Genomic DNA, 15581 nt, shown 5'->3' with positions numbered 1-15581 from the left:
AGTTTTGAACTCATGATTGTAGCACTATCATACTTCACCTAATCAATGGACCTAGATTGTTTCATTATAACATGTTTATGATTTTGTTAAGTGAAAATTGAACCTGTAGGCACCCTCCCAGTTATCATGGAAGCAGAAATTCTTTTCTGCATTTTTCTTTGTCATCTTGAATCCCAACGTGACAACATAAAATATTTTGATTTGTTAACTTGCATACTCACCTCTACCAACAAATATAGCTCTTGGCTTGCAATTACTATTACTTCTTTTCTCTTCTAAGCCACTAACCAAACGTATTACTGCATTAAGAGACCTAGCCTTGGGAACCTTGCCCTCTTCAGTTCCAGGCCACAGAGAAGCATTAACATGATGTTCCTCAAACACTGTCATGCTTTTTCTCCTCCATTTGAGAACAGTTAGTAACTTTCTGTTGCCTGTTATATCAAGTATAATCCTTTCATCCTGAGAGTTAATATTGTCCCTTCATCTGACCCTTTCTCTTTTAGCAGTCTCATTTCTTCTTGCTCTGCCACATCCTCTGTTACTTCCAAGCCATCTGGTCGTTATTAGCACACAGGATTTGCTTCTAACTGCTTCCCTGCCTATGCAGATGTCACCCTCTGAGTCCCCGGGAACCCACAGCTCTGAGGCAGTCACTTCCATCTTTGGAGGGTGAGTTAGAGAGCTTTTCCCTTTACTGACCCAAAATCAACTATAGGATACAGTATAAAATTTTTACCTTTATCTTTGTGTGTATGTCAATCTAAGGAAGCCTTCTTTCTCAGCTGTTTTGCATATGTGTGTTATGTCGACAGTGGCACTTTTTATAAGCTGTAGGGAAGGCTCTCTACATCTGGCACTGTCACATTTCCATACCCTGATCTACCCTCCCACAACCCCAGAACCACAACAGCGTGAGCGCTGACTTTGTGCCTAGTACATATTTAATACATATTTGATGACTAAGCTATGTTCTAAATATGGAATTTTTATACGTGAAAGTATACGCACTTAAATATGCATGGTAACGGAAAGCAAAATCTCTATCTCAGAAATGATTATGTGAATTTTAATTTTACAGGTAGAATGCAAGCCTGATCACATGCATATGTACCCCCCAAATGCAGCAAAATGCCTAAACATTATTAATTGTTTAACAAGAAAACATTACATTTTGTATGCTTAGCTATAATTGGTTAACTGAGACAATGTTACATGTTGTATATCTATCCCGACTTAGAATGCCTTGGTTTTCTAAATATGTAACGCACTATTATTCTCTAGATCATAGAACCATTGGCATATTTAGCTCCACATGTGCAATTTCAAACAATGCAGGAAAAATATTGATAGTTTTGCCTACATTTTACAATGTGAATATGAGAAAATATCTTGGCATTGTTACTACAAAAACGACAATTATATCTTTCAAATAGTCTATGTTGCCTGACCTTTTATTAGTACCTCTAAATTGTTAGTATCTCCAAATGTCCTTGCATTTTAAACTATTTCAAAAATTGTGTTTCCATAACAATTTTAATTGAATCTCCTGTGATGCTATTTTAATCATTGTAATCAGCCACAGCATATAATTAGATTTCAATCAGAACCTTTAATGCTATGCAGTAATCGGAGAGGAGACACTTATAAAAATATTAAGTCCATGTGGGTTTCTTCTCCTGACATTCCTCTACCCCATCCAAGTGACACTAAACAAGGATGATAACACCCTGGAGAGCTGAGGTTGCTTTCCATTGGTCCCACGTAATGTGGAAAATATTGTCCAGGGGCAGGTAGGTAGTGTCATTATCAGTTGATGTCTGGTAGAAAGATGAACATATGGTGATAGAATTTTCATTAAGGCTGTTACTTCTCTTGTGACCAATAAACTCTGACTTATTTGTCAAATGGCTGCTTAGGGGTGGGAGTGCACTTCCAGGTCATGCAGGAGATTGAAGCTCTGGGGCATGGCTGGCATGGGGTGAGATGGGTGGCACAGGTGTGGAGGAACAATGGGGAGGGGTCATCTACAGCCCACATTGCTCTGTTGTACTGCTTTGCAGGAATTATGAGTAGTGAGTTATTCTTTTTCAGTTCTTATTATCACTAGATTTCTTTAAAGCCCACTTTTATGTCTTCCCATTAATCATCTATGTAATTTTAGAAGGCAAAATGCATGAGGCTTAGAGCTAATTGTGCATTCTATTATGCCTTTAGATATCTGGATGAAAGTCATGTTCAACACTCAATACCTTCCCTAAAACTCATTTCCACAAGTATGATTTAATGATCTATTTACTTTAAAGGTTTGCCTTTGGGGACAATGGTTATCTTGGTTAGCTCATTTGAAAGAAGAGAATTTTCTTTCATGGAATCTGTAAGTATTTAGAAAATAGTATTAGTAATGTGGGCTTTGAAAATACATTTAATAAAAAATGTGTTGAAAATTATGCTTTGACTATCCCTAGGTAGAAAGGACCCCTTTACACCTATGCAGAGAATGAGAGCCATAGCACCTACCATCCTCAAACTCCATTGATTAAACACTGGAACCAGCCGGCTGTGAAAGCAGTGTGGATGAGGGCAAATTGCAGCTTTGTTTTTCAGCTCTAAAGTCAGTATGTGCAAATAATAAAAGAAGGATACAATGACAGAATTCTTAAATGTGATGCTTGCTAATCAGTTTCTCCTGATCAGTTTCGTTCACCATTCATAGTCAATCTATCACACTATGTGTCACTAGCTAGCTAGAAACGCAAACTTAAGTCTCACGTATGCCTTTCAATTTGATCTCTTAATTTCCTTTTTAGTTTGAGGTTTTGAAAACCAACAGTCTTCAGTAATAACATCCATGTCTTCTAGGTATAAGTCATACACTTGATTACAATAAAGAGATATTTTCCTAAGTTTCTAACAGCAGAGTGCAGTATTTTGCAAGGAGCGGTGACTTTTTTGTAGGTATTCATTTCTGTTAGTCTGTGCTTTTTTTGAGCTCTTATAATACAGTTCAATCAGAATGTGTGCAAAAACTCTTCCGCTATAAACTCTACATTAAAATTTTCTAAAACTTAAGTCAGAAATACTACTTCAACCGAGTTCTGGATTTAGTGAGAACAAAAACAAGGTGGATTTCAGACGGGGAAGGACTGTCTCCTTCTAGATGTCAGTGTCCACCCCGGAGCCACATGTGCGGCAGAAGATTTCCTTGTTTTGGGTCAGGAAGCCTTCCCCCACCAAGGAGACTGAGCACTTCTCGCAGTTAAAGCATTCGCTGTGCCACTGGCGATCTTGAAAGCAGATGAACTTGGCACCTCTGAGACCTGTAAAGGAATTGGAGAAAAAGAATAATCTATTATTTCAATGACTAGATTGAGCATTCTATCAGGTACTCTTCTGGGAACTGGAGATAAAGCAACGAGCAAGATGATGTAGAGGCAAGCAACCTAAAAAAGAATGTTGCCCTCAGTGGCCCTGTGTCCATCTGAGAATGTCACCCACAGGCACGTTCCTCCTATGTGACCTAACCAGATTCCCGGCCAAATTTTTCCATAATCTCCACAAGTAAGGAGAATCTGAATATACAAAGCGTGTATTTTTGGAAAATAAGGATTGTTAGGACAGCTAAGGAAATACAGTGTAGTGCAGTGGGAAAAAGGAATAGGTTTTGAAGTCGGAGATATCTAAGTATGAATATTTCTGCTCTTTCTCTCTTCATGACTTTGTTTTCTTAGCTGAAAAATTAAGATAAAACAAAATAAACGTACGCTTCCTAGCCTGTCTGATGTTTTTGTGACTTTTAGTTCTCTTCTCTTCCCTCTTTTTCCATGTTTAAATTTAATTAGGATAAAGTCCCATGGTCATATTGTGGTTCAGGACCCAATTTCCAAAAACTCCAAATAGAGAATTTCATCCAGACTACCATGTAGCTGGCCTAATGTAAGGACCTCATTACCTTGCCCAGAGATAACTTCAGCCTAGGGTTGCAACAAAGATCTGTGAATTTGATCACTGGCCACCAAGGCCACACTATCCAATGAGTAGTTTCTAAGAAGTGCCTTGTCAGTCCCACCACTTCCACTTGGGCCTCACTTGAGCCATAGGGTTTCTAAGAAAGGTAGCAGAATTTGAGCCTTCAGTGAGACTCTCTCTCTCTATCCCTAATATGAATCCAGGGTACAGTTCAAGGGATTGATTTTGAGGAGCTGTAGAAAAGGACGAAAGTTCTGGGCATTGGGAGGGGGTTGGGATGCCTTAAGCTTGGGTCTTTATCTATTTGCCAAGTTTTCTTCAAATGATCTTGGTGCTATGAACTTCCTGTGATTTGCTTTTCACCCATAGAGTGAGGGTAAAATAGTTCACGTGCAGACACATACAATTTCCAAATATTCCATTTGGGATGGTGAAGCAAAAAGGATGAATAAGCATTGTATTTCAGATAAACTCCCCTTAACTATGATAATGAACTTTTCTTTCCGTCCTGGAAACATTATTTGATATCTTTACATATAATTTACTAGTTTGTAGATAAATTTACATCAAATTCCTCTACTTTCCTTCATTAAATTTATAGCTTGCTTATTTATGAGGCTATCGTTATTACTGGCTAATAAGAGTAAATCAATAATGTACCAATTAATTCCCTTAATGTTATTCAAAACATTAATAAGCTGACTGCAAGAATAATGTTCTATATACACATAAATCATCTCTGCTCATAAAACTAATTACACATCTAGCATTACACATAAAACTATTACACATTTAGCATTTTGATGCTCATGAGTTTTTCTTGATTTTATTAGTAAGCCTTGTACAAGTGACAAATGCAAAGACAATTCTTCTAGAATTTTACAAAGAAGAAAAAAATAGAAGCATCTGGCAGGAGAAATTTAAAAAAGTCCTGACCCAACACGAGATGTTTGTAAGTTGTTCCAATATGTTTACTCAGGTTGGGAGTGTCATTTGCAGTTACAAAGTCATCTTGAAAACAGGTCTCTGGTGCCTGTGTTATCTAGATTCACTTATTCCTGAAGAATCAGTAGAATAAGAGCCAGTATTTGTTGAGCACTTGAAGAAGAGCCAGTCACTATTCTAAGTCCTTTACATATGTTACTTATCATATAGCTCTCACCTCAGCCTTGTGGGGTGGATAATACCACTAACCCTACTTGGCAGACAAAATCTGAGAAACAGAGAGGTTCAGCAACTTGCCCAAGGTCACCCAGTTGGTAAATGGCAGATCTGGAATTCAATCCTAGGCCATCTGGCTCCAGAGTCTATGCTCTTAACTTCACCAAATTAAGTTTTAATTTATCTTTTGTTAAGAATGTAACCAGGAATATTAGCATTGCTTTCTGAAGAAACCATAACATTTGAAACTCCCTTTCCTCAAAATAAACAGAAATGGAAGAAAGCTAAGATGTGAACCTATTCATCTCATTTTGTAAATAAGGCAAATGAGCCCCTCGGAGGTGTTATTTAGCCACGATCACACAGTAGTCAGGGGCAGAGGAAGGCCAAGGTCTTTTACTCCCTGGTCCTGAGGACTTCCCACTGCATCAAGCTGCTTCATTTACCCCAGAAAGTCAGAAATGTTAATCCTATCTTAGAGGAGGAGAAAAAAACTGTAGTTATACCTTGAGTTTGTTCAAATGAAGCACATTCATTGTGATGCAAATTTAAAAAATTGTATCTGGTGACTTATAGATAGATTTAGTTAATATAAAATATTTTGAAAACATTGTAACATAGGATGACGTATTGTTTGCACTAATGCCCAACTTTCAGAAGATAAATATATGGCAGTATAAGGATTCCCTATGGTCCCTTAGTTCAAATAGCTCAATTTTAAAGAAGCACAACTGCAGGGCCATATATATTTAAGAATCAGATAAAAAAATATTAAGTGAGTTGGGTGTTTTTGCAGGCACTTTAGTCTCTCTTGTGTCTCAATCACAGAGCCAAAAGAAGATTAAGATAATTATCAAAAGACTGGTTATTCTAAAATAAATACGTAATTCTGCATTTGGATTACTTTTGGGTTAAATCTTTGGTTCCTGGTCATCCTTATGTTACATGCAGGACAATGTGGTTTTTCTGCATGAACGTAAAGAGGCGGGGCTCAGTGATTGACCTGCAAAAATCCATCACAAAAAAATCAGTTGGACACACGAGTCTGTGATGGATCAGAATGGAAACTCATGAAGTTCAGGGCTCATGTAAGCCCTTTGTAGATCAGGATTAGCCATTTGCATCCCCAGAAAGTTTTCAAATACATTTTGAGCTGTTTAATTTTCTCGTTTCCTCACGGAAGCCCCCTTTTTTTCCCACCCAATTCAAGAAAAGTGTCGTAGAATAAATCGACTGAATCCAGTGATTGTCGATTCTACTAAGGAGATTTTGGAGCTCTAGGTACTGTTGTGTTCTGGAAGTCCCACTTTCTAACTAAGACTGTTGGAAATGGTGGCTTATTTTCTTGACTGCCAGAGTTGCCAGATGTGTAGAAGGCAGGAGAGTAGAATGGTTAACAGCACAAGCTTTGGAGACTGAAAGTCTGGGATTGCCAATGCAAGTCCTTGAAAGGTTGGGGAGATGACATAGCTGAGTGATGGAGACAAGGTGTGAGGAACAGAGAGGGCATGGCCTTCACAGTGGGACAGTCATTTAGCTCCATATGACAGCGACCCTGCCAGGGAATGTGAGGGCAGTCTGCTCACACCTGGCAGGCTTTTCGTTTACATTTGGCTGCAGAGATGAGTTTTACATTAGTTGTTTCCAAACACGTGCAGCCAAACCAAATATGCTTGCTGGCCAGGTGAAGCCCATGGGCCAGTGTGAGATTCTGAAAAACATGGTGCCCTATGTAGACAAACAGCACTGCACTCCGCTTATCCAGGTAACCCTCTCCCTCCCCTTTCAAGTCAGTTTAGGCCTGCCAAGCTGGGTTTGCAGCAAAATTCTTCTCTTTCTTTGAAGATGCGTGAAGATTCAACTTTTATTTTGTGATATATTTGAAGATGGAGGAGGAGGAAAGGCATAAAACAGTCTTTAATTCTGTGTTACATAAACTGAACTAAAAAAATGAAATATGATCTAAGACTACCAGGAATGGGGAATAGAAGTACAATTCTGGCACATTATTCAGTAAATTATAAATTGCCTAAAAGAATAGCTGCTGGGTTTTCAGGTGTCATGCTAGCTTCAATTCTTTTACTATAGGATTAGCATTTTAGAAGTGTCTCTGAGGAAAATATACTGTGTTTTTCACCTTGAAAAATCTGTTTAACTTGGATCAATTTACCGTTTATGCTATTTTCAAATCATGTCACATGTATTTTGTTTCTTCAGCAGCATGCTATCTTGTTTTATTTCGTCTATTCATAATTAACACTTGTTGCAAGTGAATAGAGAGAAAAGAGAATAATACGTTTGTTAGAATCATCTTAAAATGACGTTTAATTAATTCCTGACCTATGCTACTCTTAATTACTATGGCTTCAAATTTTTGTACAATACTTGCATTTAATTTAAACTTTTCCTATTTTAAAGCCCCTTTGCCCTTGTTTGGATTTAAGCAGGATTTTGATTTATAAGTATCCCTTCCTCCCACTCAGGTCCGTAAAGGTCTGGCTCAGATCAGGTCTCCCCATGAAGATCTGCTTTGACCTCTCAGCTCATCTGTTCTCCTCCTTCGCCAAACTATTACTTTACTTAGAGTCAGTACCGTTAGGTTTAGTATTAATTACCCTCTACAGATCATAGCTACCCTCATTATACTTTACATTTGCCTTGAGAGGTCAGTGTAATCTTTGTTTTTGTATATGGGTACATACGTGTGTTTGTCTCAAAAGGAAACATAAGGGAAAGAGTATCCATTTTTTTACTTGCATTTCCTAAATTAACTATATAGCATTTCCACAGCCAGAACTGTCTCGTGGTAGGACTGTATTAAACCGAAGAACTCACCAGTAATGGGTTTGAGGCAGGCGGCACACTTTTTGGCGTAAAGGTGGTTGTAGCAGTCCAGGCAGAATGGATAATCATCTCTGGACATAAACTCTTCTTCACAGAGCTCTTTCCTACAGCCACTACACAGAAAACACTCTTTATGCCATGGCTGGTCCCGAAATGTTATCCCACCTGAAGTTATCACCTGGCAAGGGATCACAAAAAAGGTAATGAGCTTGGGAGCCATCACAATTCAGACTTTTGTGGTTCTCTTCTACATCCACAAGTGCTACTTTGGGCTGCTTGGTCACCTTATGTTGGGATGTCCTTTCCCTGTGATTTCTTTTGAATCAATATGAGAAGCAAAAGGCTGTAGAGATTAAATAGGACTGGCAAGAAATATCCTAATTTTTCTCCTGCAATGGAATAGAAAAGAAGCAGGGCCATAATGGACTCATGAAGAGGAACAAAGAAATAGGCCCCTCATTCCTTTGTTCACCTTTCTCTGACTTTCTTGTTTGTCTTCAAAGATCTGCCAGTAGAGCTAAGATATCTTCTATACTATTTCTTATTTCCATGTACAACTTTTAAGGATGCTGAAGAAAGCTACTTTTTTCCTGAAAGCTCTATTCTGGGTTCAAGGATATCCAGCAGTAGTAAACTTGAATGGAATTGATAAGCACCATCATCTGCTAATAATGAAGAATATTTCTTAAGTATTTTTTCGGTCCTCAGCCCTGTGCTAAGGGATGACCTCTTCTTAATATTCTCAACACCCCTACATGGTAGACGCTATTATGATCCCCTGTAGAGATGAGCAACTACTGAGGGTTAGAGTGGTTAAGTCACTTGCCAAGGTCACACAGAGCTAACATTCAAAACTGCACAATCTGACTCCATAGCCCTTGTGCTTAACCATTGATTCAATACTGAGGCAAGATTACTTTGCACTGATAAGCAGTTAAGTCCTTGTTGAATGAATAAATAAACACCAAAGGAAAAAAATGTTTGGAAAGCAATTCCAATATTGCGTCTAGCACAAATGGGGTGCTATGGGCAGCTTCATGAGTTTCCAGCTTAAGAACTCAAAGTAATGAGCACTTGGCTGTAATTGAACCTTAATATGTGACATGCTAGGGTTTTGTCAGAGATGCTTGTTATTTCTCCGTAAGATAATTTTTTTAAACTAGTTTAATCCTCTACTTTTCTTTTAATATTTTTTTATGGAGGTATAATAGACATATAACATTATATTTGTTTCAGGCATACAATATAATGATTTGATATTTGTATATATTGTGAAATGATCCCCACGATAAGTCTAGTTACCATCTGTTACCATATGAAGTTAACTTTAGGATTTACTCTCTTGGTGACTTTCAGGTATGCTCCACAATATTATTGACTATAGTCACCGTGCTGTGCATTACATCCCCATGGCTTATTTATTTGATAACTGAAAGTTTGTACTTCTTGACCTCTTTCACCTCTTTCACCCACTCCTTAACCCCCTCCTGTCTGGCAACCACCATTCTATTCTCTGTATCTATGATTTTTGTTTTGCTTCATTTGTTCATTTATTTTGTTATTTAAATCCACATATAAGTGAAATCATACGGTATTTGTCTTTTTCTGTCTGACTTATTTCACTTAGCGTAATTCCCTCAAGGTCCATCCATGTTGTTGTAAATGGCAAGATGTCACTCTTTTTTTGAGGCTGAGTAGTATACACCACATCTTTTTCATCCATTCATCCATCAATGGACACTTAGTTTTTTTCCACATCTTGGCTATTGTAAATAATTTGGGGAACATAGGGGTGCATATATCTTTTTGAATTAGTGTTTTTGTTTTCTTTGGATAAATATCCAGAAGTGCAATTGCTGGATCCTATGCTAGTACTATTTGTAATTTTTTGAGGAATCTCCATACTGTTTTTCTCTTAATGGCTGCACCAGTTTACATTCCTACCAACAGGGCACGAGGGCCCCTTTTTCTCCACATCCTCGCCAACACTTGTTCTTTCTTGTCTTTTTGATAATAGCCATTCTAACAGGTGTGAGGTGATATCTCATTGTGCTTTTGATTTGCATTTCTGTGATGACTAGTGATGTTGAGCATCTTTTCATGTGCTTGTTGGCCATCTGTATGTCTTCTTTGGAAAAATGTTTATTCAGATCCTCTGCCCAGTTTTTAATCGGACTCTTTTTTTGCTATTGAGTTTTATGAGTTCTTTAAATATTTTGGATATTAACCTCTAATTGGATATATGATTTGCAAATATTTTCTCCCATTCAGTAGGTTGCATTTTCATTTTGTTGATGTATAGGTTTTACTTTTTAAAAGGCTAAAACATCTTTATTTAGAGTCAGATGGATAAATATGGACAGCTCTTCCTGTTTAACAATTTCTCAGTCACAGCTTCTTTCAAATCCATGGTTATTGAGCTCCTGGAACAGCTGTGGAACCTGGAATGTGTACATGTAAATGTCTTATAATGACTGAAGCAATACGATCTCTGAGACAGTTCCTGTCATCTTTGTATTCAAATTAACTAGATATAGAAAGTGTAGAGCCTATTCTAAGCCATCTTATTGTTGACAAATTAAAAAATGTTATTTGTTGGTGAATAGGATTTTGAAAAGATTATTCTAAAGATATTTTTAAATCTTACGACACATATCTTAAAAATTAAAGAGATGTGATAGAAAAGTTATTTTTCCTAAAGGAAAGAAGTATACTATTCTAAATAAGTAAATGGGAAACATAATGGTGTGTGTGAACTAAAGCAATTTAAATTACCCCTCACTGAATTCAAATGCCTTACAGCAGGCACAGCAGAATTCAAGATTCCTTTGATATGTTTGGTCAAATGATTAGCAGGCAATGCTTAAAAGATTCAAAACTTGAAAAATGTATTCACAGCAAAATAAAACTTGATATATACACCAAAGACTGTGTAATTAGGGAGAAGAAACTCTGGAACATTAAAGATAGCTTGCTTGTGATTATGTTCCTTTTGAAGAGGCAAGTGGGCTAAGATGAAATCTAATATTTGAGCTTGGTTTTTGCCACTGATTGATCCCAGAATTTAGGACAAGTTTTTTCTCTAGTTAAGTGGAGGCAATAATGATTTTGTGCTCGGTAGACCACAGCTGATGAATCACAGAATATTCTAGCTGAACCTTGAGGAATTTGAATTCAAAGCACGTATAGTTTGAGGTTACTCGACTTTTGGTAGAAAATAAATTTTAGTTTCGCAAAATAAAATCTAGGAAAAAAGTCCTCATGGCCTGGTTGTCAAGTAGTTTTTTCCTATTTTGTTTTGTTTTACATTTGGTCTTTGGTTTGGGTTGAAACAAATTGTTTTTCTTCAGCTTGGATCATCTTAATCAGAAACATTTATATCTAGCTTTCCTTAAAGGACTTGTGGTTTAAAAAATTAAATAGAAAATAACCTGGCATGTCGTGATCTGTCCACCACCCAATATAAACATTTCATAAATTTGTGGTGACTTCAAATCATGTCCTAAATATAGGACAGGCTCCTATGACCTGGGAAAGGCCACTGCTCTGGCCCCAGACAGTGCTCAGCACTGTTGTACTAGAGAAGTTCCCCTCTTAATCTCTATAGCATCAAAAGAAACTTTATACTGTACCACCAATAAATGATTTTAAGATTATTCCCACAAGTCTCATTAATATTTTAGCATAAGTCTTTAAGAAACATAGCTTAAAATGGCCAGCTTAGTTATCCCTCAAAACAGTGAGATAAATCTATCCATATTATTTCCAGCCCTGTTTCTAAACGCATGTCATTGACTCTGGTAATTCTCTGGAGCATCATACATCACAGGGTCATAGGGTCTGACTGTTGCTTTTAGTCATTTTCTAAGTCAGTGTTTCTGGTAGACTATCGGAAGTCTCTGAGTATAAGATAATTTTATGTCATGTTACTATCAATTGTAATTTTCAGCCATCATTGTAGCGTAATTTAATAATTATTGCTTAGGAGTTTATTGATGTGTTTTCAAATGCAGTACTAGTATTTTAAATATATGTAGAAAATTACTGTGTATGTGTGTGTGTGAGCATGTGTGTTTCTATATTTGCAGAAAGTGGTAGTGAGAATTCTAGCTGTCCAGATACAAGTAGACAAATGGTCTTAAGAGATCTGCCAAAGTAGTTCACAGATCAAAAATGTTTAGAAACCACTGTACTAATCCAATATGTTTTCATGATTCAACTTGCTCATCACAATTTATAGTGTTATTTTAAACTTAGGACACCTGACAGGTCAAGGATTTCTTCAAGAACATCAATATATATTTTATGGAATACAGACAGGTTTTACCAAGATGATAGAGATGAGTGACTTTTTCACATAAAAGCGTACAGGATAAAAAAAAGTGGACAAAGTTTATTTAAAAACAATGACTTTTTCCTATTGGAAAATATGTTTTGAATGGGTATCCAAGTCAAAAGGCTCTATGTAATACTCTGGAGCTGAAAGTGAAGGAAACCATTCTCAGCCCTTAGTTTTCTTTCTGTCTCTGTGTCTGAGGAATTTCCCTAATGACCTTGTCCCTCTCTTGAGCCTATCAATCTACTCATTAGAAACAAAAAAGCTTCAAGACAAGAAGACATTTGCATTGCTGGGACATAATGTGAGGAGTTAAATATCCTGTTTAAATTGGTTCCCTTAGTCACTTTGTGAGACAAATCGATATTCTCTGAAACTAAATGGGTCAAAAATTATTTTCTAAGAAATATTTTGTATTCAAAGAGGGATGTATGCCCTCTCCACCATAATACATGAAATCTTGTGTGAGTACCAGTGAATGGAACTGGAATATCAAATCACTTGAACTTTTGGAATATTAAATTCATGTTCTAGGTGGAATTTTATGGTGATAAAAATAGATGGCCATCCTCACTGTGACAGGTAGTGCTTTTGGACATGTTGGAATTCAAAACTAATGTGAATGTGTATAGACAGATATAACATGATAGTATCAGTTCACTGCAAATATATAATGTGGCTAAAGAGCAATGGTCTGGAAGGTCCCACAAGCTTCATCCTTTTTAGGTAATTACCTTCTTACAAAAGCTGCAGTAGTGAGCAAACTCCTTCTCAAAACACGGCACACAGTAATTGCCACTTTCTTTGGAAATCAAAGGTTTTGTTCCTATTGGCTGGCGGCAAATCTCACACACAAAGCAGGTTTCATGCCAGTAGTTCCCCTTAAATTCCATTTTGCGAGAACCTATACCCCAAAAGTAAGAACCTGTTAGTACACATCAAACATAACTTTCTTTTCTTTTAAAAGCAAAGATATGTCAAATTACTTAAAATACATATTTTAAAGTCAAGGTGAAAAACTAATCATCTTTATAGAAAAATAGTGTTTTCTTAGTTTCCAAAACATTTATCTGAAACAAAAGGTAAATAGAGTTCAGCCATGATGATGGTGAATCACTCTTTCCCTGAAAACTCTTGTATGTAAGCAACAATTTGGAGATATGCAAGTCCTGTGAAGACTCTGAAAGGCTGCATGTGGTTTAGCTAAATTGGGCCATAATAATCATCACAGGGATATTAAGAATGCCCGGGGCATCAACTCCTGAGACTGATGTTGTGCACTTATGGTCTCCTAGAAAATATTTGAATGCATAATAAGAAAATGAGAGCGAATCGTGTTCTTACGCTGCTATCCATAGGGATTGAGAAGAGGATCAAAACATAGCGAATTAGTACTTACCTAAAAGTGTAATAATTTGCATTGATCCTTGTCTTCTCTAAGAGAGAACAGATGACTGACCCTTAAACCAATTTGTGTTGACCTACAACAAATTGTTGGCCCCATTCTCTTACGATGGATTATGCTTTCTGATACCATCGGTTATACCTAGCATAGGATGTTTAATGTAGTGTTACTATTATTGGTATAGATTTTATCTTTATTCTCTGGCTCAGATTCTGAAATGTTTTCATGAATTAGGTTTATGAAAATACACAGAACACCGTTCAAAGCAGAAAGAATAATTTTTTTTATTTCTAAAGTACATTAAATGACATCAAGAGATAGCAAGAAAGATGTCTTTCTCAAAAGCAGGATTTTGTTAGCTCCTACACTATTCCTGTGCTTGGGCTTAATGCAAAGCATTGCAGCTTCAGGTAGAGATGGGAACTCCCTTGTGAGCTTACCAGGCATGATGGTCTTCTTGCAGTGGAAGCACTTGGAGGAGCACTCATTAGAATAGCACTCTGAGCACAGCAGACGCTCATCCTTGGCAGCAAAAGGCTTTTCCACCAAGGAATGATTGCATTTGGCGCAGTTGAAGCATCCTTCATGCCAGTGCAGGCCTTTGTAACAGAGATCCTTTGAGACAGTAAATAAAAGTTAATTAAATGTGTTTGCGACAAAACAGGCCATTTTATAAGACAAAACTGAACACTCCTGGGATTCTGGTGCCACTAGGTTGTGCTGGTAGCTTGAGGGAAAGTTGTTATTGATAACTGTTACTCATAGAGAGGAGACTCTCTGGGGCAATTAAGGGCTGGAGCCTGGGGCTTTCTTGGTTGGTCATTAAAGACAGATGGAAAATAAATGGACTCTCCCTATTTCTTCAAATTTCCTCTACCTTACTTTTATAAACTACAAGAGAGGTTTTTCATGGAATGATTTTTATTTTTAGGTTGTAATATCCTACTACTGTTTGAGATTTAACTTAAACAAAATCTCAACATCACCTAACTAAATGAAAGGCAAAACAAAAAAATAAGCAAAAGAAAAAAAATACAATAATGTGCATCGTGGGAGGAATGGGCTATATGTGTTGGAAGTATCAGGACACAATGGGTTTAGTGGAGTGGAGGCTGATTTGAAGTCAGAAAATATATATGTTTGAATCTTTACATCTCCAATTATTTATGTATTCATTCATTTGTACTCTTGTCAGTCCATAAATAACTCAACATTTTAGCTGTGTAACTTTGGGCAAATAAACTATCCTCTTTAATCTTTAGCATCCTAAACTATCTCCTATGATCATTGTGAGGATAAAGTATATGTTATATTTCACAGTACTAAGCATAGTGGCTGGAACTCGATTGGTGGTAACTTGGAAGATCCTTATATCCAGCAGCAGAGCAACAAAGTATAAACAGTCAATATTAAAGGAAAAGAGGCATTCCAAAGCATTTGTTTGCTGTTCATGTGCAATAATTCTGTGAATTGAGGTAAGACGTACCTTGGAATCCGATTCAATTGGTTCTTTGCACTCCTCACAATAGTTAGAAAAGATACGATCATAACATGAAACACAGTATGCATTGTCATCCTTTAGTACATACTTCTTCCCAAGAAGTGATGCTGTGCAGTATTGGCAATTGAATTGAGCAGCTGTCATTTTGGTTCAACCCTGTGAATCAGAAAATGATTCATGCATATAAAAGCAATTTTTTTGATAAGATAAATTATAAAGCTTCAATACGAGTCAAGCACTTGAATGAATTTATTTTTTTTAAGCAAAAAAACCACCAATTTAGGAAAATATAATGTAGTTTTGGTGATACTTGGAGTGATTTAGGAAAGGCTACTCTCCCATCTTGGCAATTCTTGTGTGTTTTG

General features: G+C 36.9%; 1 protein-coding gene across 1 annotated transcript; it reads right to left on the bottom strand.

The window, feature by feature from the left end:
• Positions 1-3156: 3156 nt before the first annotated feature.
• FHL5 (four and a half LIM domains 5) lies at positions 3157-15360 on the bottom strand. Its single transcript, XM_004422135.3, has 5 exons — positions 15202-15360; positions 14156-14330; positions 13045-13214; positions 7966-8152; positions 3157-3320 (listed from the first exon to the last, which is right to left on the bottom strand). Exons 1-5 carry the CDS (start codon positions 15358-15360, stop codon positions 3157-3159), a joined length of 855 nt encoding a protein of 284 aa, XP_004422192.1.
• Positions 15361-15581: the final 221 nt, after the last annotated feature.

Source organism: Ceratotherium simum, chromosome 19 (genome assembly GCF_057802395.1).
Source record: "Ceratotherium simum simum isolate JZ-2026a chromosome 19, ASM5780239v1, whole genome shotgun sequence".
In the NCBI taxonomy this organism is placed as follows: Eukaryota; Metazoa; Chordata; class Mammalia; order Perissodactyla; family Rhinocerotidae; genus Ceratotherium; species Ceratotherium simum.
The sequence above is the reverse complement of the archived record's forward strand: the minus strand, read 5'-3'. Positions and strand labels throughout refer to the sequence as shown.